Source organism: Dipodomys ordii, unplaced genomic scaffold, assembly GCF_000151885.1.
Source record: "Dipodomys ordii isolate 6190 unplaced genomic scaffold, Dord_2.0 Scaffold33, whole genome shotgun sequence".
Lineage (NCBI taxonomy): Eukaryota > Metazoa > Chordata > Mammalia > Rodentia > Heteromyidae > Dipodomys > Dipodomys ordii.
Window position 1 is genome coordinate 9,848,282 of NW_012267249.1, and position 13,307 is coordinate 9,861,588.

The following is a 13,307-nucleotide window of genomic DNA, read 5'->3' on the forward strand; positions in this document are numbered from 1 at the left end:
GCATTATCCTGCCCAAGCAATTGTAACCCCTCTGTACAGTTTGTTCACAAATAAAATAAAATAAAATTAAAAAAAAAAAGAAATAGTGTCTTACTCTATTGCCCAGGCTGGTGCATACCTCCTAAACTCAACCAATCTCCCATCCTCCCAAGTCACTGGGGCTATAAGTTCATGCCATCATGTCTACCACAAGAAATAACATTCTTCTTTTCATAACTCAGAGGACAATCTGTTGGCATGCCCATATAAAACAAGATTGATGAATTGAAGAAAAAAGTCAAAAATAATAAATGGGTCTCTTTAGTGTCTCTTGTTATTGCTAGAATGCAATTAATCTCTTTGTGACTAGAGAACTGAGACATTGCATCATAACCCATTTATCTATAAAGTTTCACAGTGAGGAAAAAGAAACAAATTACTCTGGACTTGTGAACATCTGAGTTCATAAAATAATTCAAAGCAAGAAAGTCAAGAAAAGGAATCTCATTCACTGCTGAAAAGAAAATGGCATAAACACTTCAACAATAATTTTGAAATATGCAGAAAAGTTTTCTAAAATGTGCATATATTTTGCACAACAGTAACATCAGGAACATTTTTCCAAATGAGGCAAGATCAAATCTGAGTAACTTTTTCTATATAAAGATGTTCACTTCAGTGTTACTTATAACATATACAATAGAAAACAATCTTTATACCAAGACCAAGGGAATGACCTTATTATAAGTAGTTATTAGATAACAATGTTTATCAATTTTGTAGTGATAAAAAATTGTCCGTGATAATGCTTATGTTCTTAGAAGCAAGTATGTGTATATATTTAGTTATGCTTCAAATTAATAAGCTTATAAAATACCAAAAGTTAATGGCATCAACTTTTATCTAGTAGGTTGGTATTTTTGTATGTGTGTCATATTTCTCTGATTCTAGCAATTATATGTATTTTTCAAAATTACTGCATTAATTATTAACTATTTTTGTAATTAGGAAAAGGAAATATAAATTCAAGGGGATAAAAAGGAATATAATAGAGCAAATATACAATTTAAATAGTCAAAGAATACCATTTTATTTCCTTATTGGTTAAAATTTTATCATGAGTATTTAAATGGAAAGATTTGCTTCCACATCACACAAGTATTCTACTTCTCAGTAATACACTTTCATATAAGAATACTTAACATAAATTTTTCAGAGAGAAAATTACTTTTTCACATAGGTATTAGTATTAGGACATTTAGTTTCATTAGTTCCTGCAAATGTACTATCTAGCAACTGCTTTGAGAAGGTTAATATATCAATCCAGATATAACCATGTTCCAAACTTTTATCTCTTTCTTAAAAAAATCAGGAAAAATAACTTCAAAGCTAGACCTGTATATACAGTATATCTGGTCCTTCAATTTTTAACACTGATTTAATGTAGTCAGCCTGTGATAACTAATAATTTTTGTCTGGTAGTACCAAGACATAAATAAGGTTCTTGACTAGATTGCATTCATGCAGCTCTCATTTTAGCGGAAATTGGAAAGAGATAGAAAAGATTATAAGAGGAGACGTTATAAAAACGGACCTCACAAGTCAAACTTAATAGTAAGCAATTCCATTTCATGTAGACAACCATGAAAACAAATATCCTGTGAGGGATATATGTTGTATCTTTCAGTAGATCTTTATGCTTTCTTTAGACAGATTTCCATAACTGTGTAATATGATTATAGTGATGAGGCAGTGGCCTACCAAAAGAAGCTGATAAAGCATCAGGCTTCAGAAACCAGATAAACATTACTAATTGCAACACAGGTAGAATAGTACTGGAAATGTAGACAGCATCCAGAGACAGATAAAATATTAGTTCCAACAACTTTAAGATAAACATTCATAAAACATACCCAATTTTTTATTGGAATAATACATTGGAACACAGTCATATTACTTGTTTACTTAATGGATAGACAAGATGGCCATAGAGACTTATAATTTTCACACATAATGGTAAAGTTCCAATATGTGGCCTCTGGTATTTTAAATAGGATATTTCTTTAAGCAAACTCGAAAAAGCAAATGAGAACTTTGAATCCATGAGGAACTTGTCCAAGTCTCTCCCAAGCAGTGCAACTAGAGGAACACATTTTTCCTAATGTTCTGACCTCATCTTTAACTCTTCTTATAAGTAAAATTTTTAGAAAGCCTAAAGGGATTTAAAAATCTAGGCCAGGAATTAATTTGACACAAAATTAAAGAAATAGTTTAATTTCAAAACTTGTGCTAAATTTCTATTTAGCAAAGACTGTCATGAAGATTAGAAGATACTGTTGTTAAAAGTAATCAGCCTCATTTCCTAGGAGTTAGTGGATTGAGGTGGAGGAGGAGTAGGCAAGCTGAAGGATATACATACAATATGCAGAAATGTAAAAGTAATCCTTTTTATGAATTTATAAGTCATGTAAGATTATATTACTTTTTAAGAAAAAGTTGCCCTTCATTCATATGACTTGCCTGTACTTTAGAATCATTTGTTTTACAAAGGCCTGTGTATGTGACAACCACAAATTGATAGCATTAGATGGGGATACTAACAAAAGAATGAGAGAGTGTATGTTTACCTCATGACAGCAAGAGATCTTGGGAGGGCTGCATATTTGAAATGCCAAGACTCAGTACAAATAGCTAAAGCTTTCTGCTGCAAATTATAATCTAGACTCCGTAACAAACACAAAAAAGACAATTAGAGGATTGTTGGTGCTTCTGTTGGACAAGAGAACAATCCTAGGGCGCAGATAAATTGCCACAATGTGGGTTTTCCTAAGTAATATCTAAAAAGTAAAAGGAGTATAACTTTGTTATTGCAAAAAATAGAAGGAACTTTGTCATGAAAGAATAGGTAAATCCAACAAGCAAAGCTAGAAACTAAAGTTATCCATGAGGGGTTTCTGTATGTGGTTTAACTCTTTTGTTTCTACTTTTGCCTTAAAATTCTAGCAATAGTCAAGGATCTCTTGCATTTGATTTCTTCCAGTTATCCCCTAAACTTCAATAAATACAATATACTCTCCAGTCGTATGTCATGGGTATTTAGAGAATTAAAACAATTAAGAATTGTGAAATGATTCTACTTCTCTTTTGCTGAAAGCAGCATGCTAGGAACAAAACTGTATCAGTGAAGACTAAGAGTCCCTAAATTCCCGATATTAATAATGCCTGACACATCATTCAAGTTAAGCTGAGAAGAATGGAGAGAAGCAATCAATTACAAGGAAAAGCAAGCAGGAAAGTTTGACTCAAGAGTAAAATAAAACAAATTCCTCAATGTCTCCTAAATATACTGGACAGAATATGATATACTTGATGGAAGATGTTGGGTTATAAGGGCTATACTTTTGTCTACTTTAAAAGAATTCTAAAATCACGATGTGAACAAAGCTTATACAGTCTTCCCTGACCACTTGTCTCAAAAGTAACAGAATGGTACCTGATTTCTGAGAATTAGACTTTATCATGAGAGTATGCTAATGAAGATAGGGAGATAAAATATATATATATACGTATATATATATATACGTATATATATACGTATATATATACGTATATATATATATACGTATATATATATATATTTTATCTCCCTATCTTCATTAGCATACTCTCATGAAAAAAATTGAAAGTGGTTATAAAAACACTATTAGAAAATGGAGCTAAAGAAATCAAGGTTAAAATCAGACTAATAATAATTCAAAAAAAATTGGAAGTTAATACACAGAAGCAGTAACAAAAACAGTATTCCAGAATTCATGAAAGAGGGCTATAAAATAGCCTCTGATTTTTCCAAGCAGACCAAATAAAGGAAAAACACAAGAGCTATAGCATCCACATTGTCTTTAAAACAACCTGTTGCACAAGAGAGGAAAACTTTTTCTGAAACTACAGCATGTGTCCAATGTCTCTCACAATTCTTTATAAAGAAGAGATAATAGAGAACAGTACCCATATAACCATAAGAGCAAGTCATTTCCAATCTTTCCTTCATAGTGTCCCTCAATCAATAATGGCTCAATCAATAAAGTACACTTTATATAAATATATTATTTAATAACAATTAGCAAAATAAGCATAGCTTACCCATTTTACTGTATCTCGTGAAACAAACTCTTTCACTGCTATAGATTTAATAAATATATTCTACTATAGTCATTATTTTGCCATTACTAAAAGAGTAAAAGGAATTTCTTCTTACCAAAACCACACTGATGGTTCTTACTATATTACTTACCTGTGATTCTTTCACATTTTCCACAGTAAAGTTGAACCAGACTCGAAAGCGTGGGTTACAGGTATCAGGCCTAATGAATAGATCATATTCAAATTCAGAGACCTGGTCCACCCGGCCAAGGTTACCTGGTGACAAAAATTAAGAGAACTATGTTTCAATAGAAGTTTATGCAGGTCAGTTGTATATATATTTGACTCTTGTCAGTTCTGATATTCACATTCTCCATCATTCAATACTAGTCAATATTTATAGTTTGTAATGGCCAAAAACTCTGTCCAGATGCAGCCCATAGCAGTGAAGGTTTTAAATTAGTCTACCTCAGCCTAAACTTTATGATAGACTCTTTGTGGAATAAGCCTATTTAAAATATGGAACACTACATTAAGCCTGTAGTAAGTCCCCTAAGAAACAAGAAAAAATCATAAATTTAGTTTGCTAATTAGAAAAATGAGAAAAATAACTCCATATGTATTTTATATTAAGGTCAATGTTACATAAACTGTGCCCAACATATTGTGCTTTGTTGAACCCTTACAAAGAATCTAAATGGTTTATACCATGCTTATTCTATACCAAATTTGTATTAAACATGATTAACAATATTAAATCATGTATTAAACATGATTAACAATATGTAAGAAAATGTTTTAAACAAAATTGAAGTACTAGCTACATATGAATAATAAATTTACAACTAATCATCAACTTCTCCATTACCAGTATTAACTGCAAGGTTTTTAACATGTATACACATAAGTGACACTTCTATTTGTCTGTCCTTTACAATACTTTAATAACCAGTGAGTTATTCAAAATGTTAAAAGCAAGATGGAATTTTTTTAAAGCAGAGAATCAAGAAAATTGTCAAAAAAGGTAACAGCTAAAGAAGAATCAATATGATGACAGACAGTATCAAAGCAACTGATTGAAAAGTTGGCCCTGTATTGCTTCTAAAGAACACAGCAAACTATTACAGAAAGGACTAGGAGAAACACTAGGGATTCTAGGCATGGGTAGAAACTTTCTAAGTAAAGATCCAGAATCACAACAAATCAAAGAAAGATTTGATAAATAGGATTGCAACAAACTTAAAAGTTTCTACATAACAAAGGACATAGCTAACAGGCTAAATAGAAAGGCCATAGAATGAGAGAAGTGTTTTACCAGCTGTACATCAGCAAGGGCCTAATATCTAAAATATACTTAGAGCTCAAAAAATTAAACTCTCAACAAATAAACCCTCAAAGAAGCAATAACCCAATTATTTGATGGACTAGAGACTTAAACTTTTACTTTTTCTCAGAACAGGAAGTAAAAATGGCCAATAGACACATGAAGAAATGTTCAACATCTCTAGCCATAAAGAAAATACAAATCAAAACACTGAGATTCCACTTCACCCCAATTAGAATGGCAAAAAAAAAAAAAAGAAAACTAACAGTAACAAATGCTTGGTGTGGATGTGGCCAAAAGGGAAATCATATTATTGGTGGAGTGTAATGTTGAATGTTTCAGTGATTGACCTGAAATCCAGTATTCTGATCCTATGCATAGTTTTCTGTATCTTATAGAACAACTGATGCTCAGAAAAACACTTGACATGCCAATAGATCTAGCTAAATAAGTGATTTAAAACTTCATTACTTGTATGTTTCCAAAGTAATTGTTCAACTACTCTGGAAAGCAATAGGGAGGGTCCTCAAAAAACTAATCATAGTGTCATTCTTTCAGATGGATGTCGGGTCTTCATCTGTCCCACAAAAGACAGACCTGGTCCAAGGAAAGGTTAGTGTGCTGCTAGCCCATTCCCCAGCCTCCCTTAACCTGGGAGACAATCAGACACAGCAGGAGTCTTAACACACAGCAAGCACTTTTTAAAGCAAAAGAGACATGAGGAGGAAAAAGAACCAACCAATCACTCTAAAGGTCACACCCTATCATGCATCTAAACTTCCAGCAGCTGTTTACACAATGAACATAAACAAACCGGGCTCTGCCCACTCAACTCCCTCTCAGCACCATCTTTGCTGTCTATGTACCCCACAGATGGAGACATAGAATTCATATATCTAGATAGATAGATAGATAGATAGATAGATAGATAGATAGATAGATAGATAGAGCATATTTTCTTGATCCATTCATCTACTGAGGGGCATCTGGGTTGGTTCCATATCTTAGCTATGGTAAATAATGTTAGAAAATCGAAAGACTTAGAAAAATTATATTAAGTGAAGCAAGCCAGGCCCAAAGAAACATAGGTCCCATGGTTTTCCTTATTTGAAATAATTATGTCTAGGACAAGCATATAAGACCATATAAGATGATGCTAAGTGAAATAAATCCCAAGATAGGGACACAAGTGGTTTTATCTTTCTTGCTATTGTTTTTAATGTACTTATAATATGCCATGTGTTTTTTTTTGTTTCTTTTGTATGTTCTTCCCCCATGGTATAACCCCTGTTTTCACTGTATTTCATTCTGGTGCCCTGAATCTTGTATATACTTTTTTCTAATTTGCGGGGGGGGGGGGGAAGGGAAAAAACAAAATGCTGAAATAAGGATATAGGATGACCCATAGTAACAATGAGATGTACAAGACACTATGTTGAAAGCAAACTTTACAACTAAAGTATAATAGAAGACTCTATGGAGAGCTGAAATGGTATAATTCTGTAGAAAGACTTAAGTCAAAGCCCAACAAAATAAGTACCAGAAAATGGGTTCTTGCAAGAGAGGAGGTGGGTGGGGATCAAGAGAAGGGGGTAGTAGAATGAAAGTATGAAGGAGGTAGAATGTATGAATGTAGAATGTAGAAAGTATGAAGGCAGGTAAGAATTCCTTGTATAGACCACAGATTTGAAAAAATAATGAAAAGGGTATTTCAAATGAGGGATAAATCTGTTGAAGTGATGACACAGATCAAGAAGCATTGTACACATTAATAGCTTTGTTAAATGGCCACAAAATTCAATATGTAATCTAAAAGTTAACAAAAGTGAGGGAAGGGGTGGTTTGGGAAGATGGGTGAGAATCTTGAAAAGTGTGACATTGCTTAAGACCCATTGATTTCATAAACTGCTTTGTTGAATGACAACTCCTTTGTTCAACTACTTAAAGATAATAAACATATTTTAGAAAAATAACAGTAATATCTTGTTTTAAAATAAGCTCTAGTATATTTGCATCAAAAAGAACCCTGGGCTTTACACTTCAAACATATTTAATGAAGTTTTAAATCACTTATTTTGCTAGACCTTTTGGCATGTCAAGTGTTTTTCTGAGTATTGGTTGTTCTATAAGAGACAGAAAACTATTCATGAAATCAGAAACTTGGATTTCAGTTCAAGTGACTTAGTGTGGGACAATAAGTTATTTCCCCTTCTGAGTCTCATCTGGAAAATCAGAATATGGAAGAACATACCTCTAAGGCTCTTTCAGCAGGAACCTTCTTTGGCTTCTAGGGTGGATCAGGCAGTGATCCAAGACCATAAAATAATCCTCCAAAGCCATACCAATTAATTTAGAGTCACATTCATCTGTTCTCATTAAAATTTGGTCTGAAAAGCCAGATTTACTTCTCTTTACAGAACCAGAACAGTTACCTCCAGTTAAATACATATATTGAAAATTTTACATTGATGTGTAAGAACAAACATGAACTAATTAAGACCAAAGACTTTCATCTTCATTTCTTTACTTCAATTGTATTCAGAATCCTTAAGGAGATTCCTCAATTAAGTTGGTTCTTTCAACTACTATTCAAAAATGTTTACTAAGCCATCTGTTGTAGAAGGCAGTGTATTTATTACACAGGGACACTAAACACAGAGTTAGAAAATTTAGGTTAGTCTTAAGATTTATCATTTACTAAGTGATAGCCTTGGAATGGAAAAGTCACTTAAATTCTTTCACTCTCTGTTTTCTCAATTAAAAAGATTATATTAATTGAAATATGAACTTCTGTCTTGTATTAAATAAGATTAATATTAACTTAAGCATAGTTAATAGAACATTAGTTTTCATAGCAATTTTTATTGTGATTAAGTGATTACATAAATTTCACAAATTTCACAGTATTGTGAGATAGTAATACTTAGTTAAAGTCACAAACACATTCTAACCTTCATAGTAAAAATTGTCTTTATCATGGTCTGTAAAGTTGATAAGTTCTATGAGCTTTAACAATACATTAATTTCATCAAAAACATGTTCTGAGTATTTCCCTATGCCACATACTTTCCTAAATGCTAACTCCAAAAATACTGTTACTATCTACTATACCTATTTTAACAAAATAAAATCAAGATACAGATAAATAAAATAGCACACCAAAATGTCTTCTCTGAGGTGTAGGCAGTATTAGAAGGGGTACAGATGAATGGAGAGGGTGAAGAAGACAAATATACCCAAAATAATTCATGTACATGAATAAAAATGGGACATACAAACTTGATGACATTGGATTGGAAAGGAGTCAAGGAAGAGGGTAACATATAAATGGACATGTTAAAATGAAAACTCCTTGCTTAAAAAGCAATGAGGAAAGATATATTACATGTGCAATCTGAAGTAATCAGAATTAGAGCACTGACTACTGAACTATACAGCCCAGTTGAAAAATAACTATTTCTATCGTTTAAAAGATCTAAAAGATCTATGCATGACAAAGGACATAGCTAACAAGATCAATAGAAAGCCCACAGATTGGGAGAACTTAACTAGCCATACTACAGACAAGGGCCTCATATCTAAAATATACTTAGGCTGGACTCCGGTGTAATCCTAGCTACTCAGGAGGCTGAGCTCTGAGGACTGAAGTTCAAAGCCAGCCCAGGCAGGAAAGTCTGTGAGACTCCTATCTCCAATAAACCACTAGAAAACCGGAAGTGGCACTGTGGCTCAAGCGGTAGAGTGTTCACCTTAAGCTGAAGAGCTGAGAGACAGCCCCCAGGCCCAGAGTTCAAGCCCTATGACTGACAAATAAATAAATAAATATAAATAAATAAAATATACTTAGAACTCAAAAAATTAAATCCCCCTACAACAAATCCTCAAAGAAACCACTGCCTGATTAACAAATGGGCTAAAGACTTAAAGAGAAACTTCTCTGAAGCGGAAATAAGACTGGCCAATAGACATATGAAGAAATGCTCAACTTCTCTAGTCATAAAAAAAATGCAAATCAAAACAACATTGAGATTTCACCTCACACTAGTTAGAATGGCTATAATCAAGAAATCTAATAACAATAGATGCTGGAGAGGATGTGGCAAGAAGAGGACTCTAGCGTATTGTGCATTGTTGGTAGGAGTGTAAACTTGTTCAGCCACTTTGGAAAGCAGTATAGAGGTTCCTCAAAAGACTCCATATAGAGCTCCCCTAGGACTCAGCAATCCCACATTTGGGCATTTACCCAAATGATCACAAACAAGGCCACACTAAAGCTACCAGCACAACTATATTTTTCTCAGCATTATTCACCATAGCTAAGATATGGAACGAACCCAGATGACCCTCAGTAGATGAATGGATCAAGAAATTTATATATATATATATATATATATAATTTCAGCTCCCATCACATATAGTAATAATGTATCAGGCACATCCAGGAATGTGTAATCTTAACACAATTTGACCATTTATGTTATTAAATCTTCACCATGACCCAATGATGAGTACTTTGAAACCTGAAATATTTGGTGCTCACATAAGCCCATGTTTTATTTATTTATTTATTTTTGGGTCCGGTTGTGGAGCCTGATCTCTGGGCCTGGGCGCTGTCCCTCAGCTCTTCAGCTCAAGGCTAGCACTCTACCACTTGAGCCACCGTGCCACTTCCGGCTTTTTTCTTTTTGCTTATGTGGTGCTGAGGAATCGAACCCAGGGCCTTGAGCATGCAAGGCAAGCGCCCTACCACTGAGCCACCTTCCCAGCCCCAAGCCCATGTTTTAAAGCACCAGAAAATGACCTAAAAATAAAGATATCTAACTCCACTGTGTTGCTCTTGGAATATACCAAATTTTAGCATCATATTATATGGAAATTTTTAAGTAAGTATCAGTTTATGACTGGAAACAGCTACATGTGCTGCAGGTACCAGTCAACAATACTAACTATTAGTAACAGTCTATGTTTATATTTACAAATAAATAGTTGGTTGCATATTTTTAAATGATATGAATGTTAAAAAAATAATTCTTCTGGTATTTATTTTATTCATCCTTGTTGATATATGTAACTGCATAGACTATATGCCGTTCATTTTAATTTCACATATTTATGTTTATAAATGTGATACTATGCATCTATTTCTTATTGATGTTTCTAATGATATTTTTTATTTTACCAAGGATGTACTGTGTGAAAATGAATATTGTAAATGTATCATTGTAAACAAGCCAAAGATTGCTCTGGGTTGACATCTTTCAATCAGGATACAAAAAAAAAACTGCTAGAGTTACATGAATAGTTCAAGTATACCACACAAAATATCAAGTTCTAGATTTTGAAATAATTCTATCTGCTCAATATATGCTCTAATATTCCTGGAACCCTGTTTGTGATCCAGGTATCCTGTTGTGTCCTTCTCATTTCTCTTTTCATAGTTGCCTTTTTATTACCAATAGTAGGTGAAACTCAGGCCACCAAAAACAGTGAAAGTGAAATACCAGTGTTTGACCATTTTCCTTTATTGAAAGCACTTCTTTTTTCTTCCCCAGCTTTTTCCGTGAAGGAGGAAGAGTATAAATGAGCATTTGGGCCTGTATGCTCTAAATTAAGATAAATGGCATATGGTAAAAGTTCTTTTGACAATTTTGGTTTAATTCCTTGGTTATCATATCTCAATTATTGTCCAAGAATGTATTATTCTTTTTTATAATCAGTGAGAATATATATCCTGATGATCTAAGCATTAATATAAAAAAGCAGTTTTATTTATGGTCACACTTTAAAGAAACAGAAAAAGATCTTAAAATAAAACATCTTTTATTGAACATTTCAATAAGGATTTCCATGGTATTCTTTTAAGTAGGTAATTATTCTTTCCTTATAAAAATCTATCACAGTTTAAATCATATTTGAATAAATACCTTTATCCACCATACAGTACTATATATAGTACTTGATCTCCCAATGGAAAGACATATTCATCATGATAATTTTTATTTTTGTAATGAAGTAAACTGAGTCTTGGAAAATATACATAACTTTTAAGAATGTGATTCTATTTTACTCTTAAATCTTTATCACACAGTCTCTCTCATTTACTTGAATTTCTTTTTGCAAGCATGTATGTGCACATAAGTTTTAAGAAAGAACATATCAGTCTTAAGGGAAGTTTCCAAAAAGCAAAGCCAAGCAATCTTTAAGAAGAAAAAACTTTCAGCACCAATAATTATTTTTGGCAGGTGACATATAGCAATATTTCATCTATCTAACTATCCACCCACCTAATGATGCTAACTTTGAATATTCACATTTTAAAGGTATTTTCCAGAAAAATAAGATATTTATTTTTATTCTTTATTTTGGCTATTGTTCCTTCCTGACTTCAAATATATAAAAGGGCTGGGCAGCATGGCTTACAGCTGTAATCCTAGCTACTCAAGAGGCTGAGATCTGTAGGACTGTGATTTGAAGCCAGAGGCAGAAAAGTCCACATGATTTCATCTTCAGGCTGGAGGCATGGCTCAAGGAGTAGAATACCAGTGGAAGCAAAGAAGACCAATGAGAGTACACGGCACTTAGTTCAAGCCCCAAAACCAGATTAAATAAATAAAACTAAAAACTGCCAACAAAAACATTCCATACTGCCAGGCTTATGCCTGTAACCTTAGCTACGCAGGAATCTGAGATCTGAGGATTACAGTTTGAAACCAGCCCGGGGAAGGAAAGTCTCCACTAAATTACCAAAAGAGCCAAAAGTGGGGCTATGGTTCAAGTGGTAGAACACTAGCTTTGAGCAATAAAAAAATGGTCAGGGACAGTTCCCAGGCCCTGAGTTCAAGCCCAAAGACCAACACAAAAAATAAAATAAAAAGTAAAAGAGTTCCACAAAAATTCTGTCTCTACAAAGTGATGTGTAAGCTTTGTGATTTCAGAAAGGAAAAATTATACAGAATAATGTATTTGTAGGGCCTCTCATAGTTCATACATATAATCTTAGGTACTCAGGAAGCTGAGATCTGGAGATTACAGTTTGAAGCCAGCCTGAACAGGAAAGTCCATGGACTCTTATTTCCAATTATACACCAACAACCCAGAAGTGCAGCTGTGGTAGAGTGCAGCTCAAGTGGTAGAGTGACAGTCTAGAGTGGAACAACTCTGGGACAGTGCCTAGGTCCTGAGTTCAAGCCTTAAAACCAGCATACACACAAAATAAAATGTATTTCTTTTTACTTTCCAAAGTACTATTATTTATTAATGTTATTGATTGAATATGAAATGCATCCCATAAATTCATATGTTAAACAACACTATGTCCGCAACTAGGGGTGTTATTTTGGGAGGGAGTGGAAACTTCTGAAGGTTAATGGTCTCTCCTGTCCTTTGTCTTTCTTCCCTCCCTTCCTAATCTTTCTTTTTCTCCCTTCTCTCTTTCTCTTCATGTATATACTATGAATAAGCAACCTCTGCCAAACTCCCTACCACCATGATAATATTCTTTGGCATGGACCCAAAATTCATTCTATGGACTAAAATCTTCAGCAAAAATAAACCCATCTCTTGGGCTGGGAAGGTGGCTCAGTGGTAGAGTGCTTGCCTTGCATGCATGAGGCCCTGGATTCGATTCCTCAGCACCACATAAGCAGAAAAGGTTGGAAGTGGCACTGTGGCTCAAGTGGTAGAGTACTAGCCTTGAGCTGAAGAGCTCAGGGACAGCGCCCAGACCCAGAGTTCAGGCCCCACGACCAGAAAAATACAAAATAAAAAAATAATAAACCCATCTCTTATTTATAACAGATATTTTGTCACAGTGAGGAAATCAGTTTATTTTTTCCAAATATTTTATGTAAGAACTTTTAATCTA

General features: G+C 33.7%; 1 protein-coding gene across 1 annotated transcript in view; it reads right to left on the bottom strand.

Annotated features, from left to right (window-relative positions):
- The window catches only part of Agbl4 (ATP/GTP binding protein-like 4), a 977,755-nt gene that overhangs the window by 903,386 nt on the left and 61,062 nt on the right, over positions 1-13,307 (bottom strand). Inside the window, exon 2 of the mRNA XM_013016801.1 lies at positions 4,271-4,395. Within this exon, the coding sequence (XP_012872255.1) occupies positions 4,271-4,395 (125 nt within the window). The remainder of the gene's footprint in view (positions 1-4,270; positions 4,396-13,307) is intronic.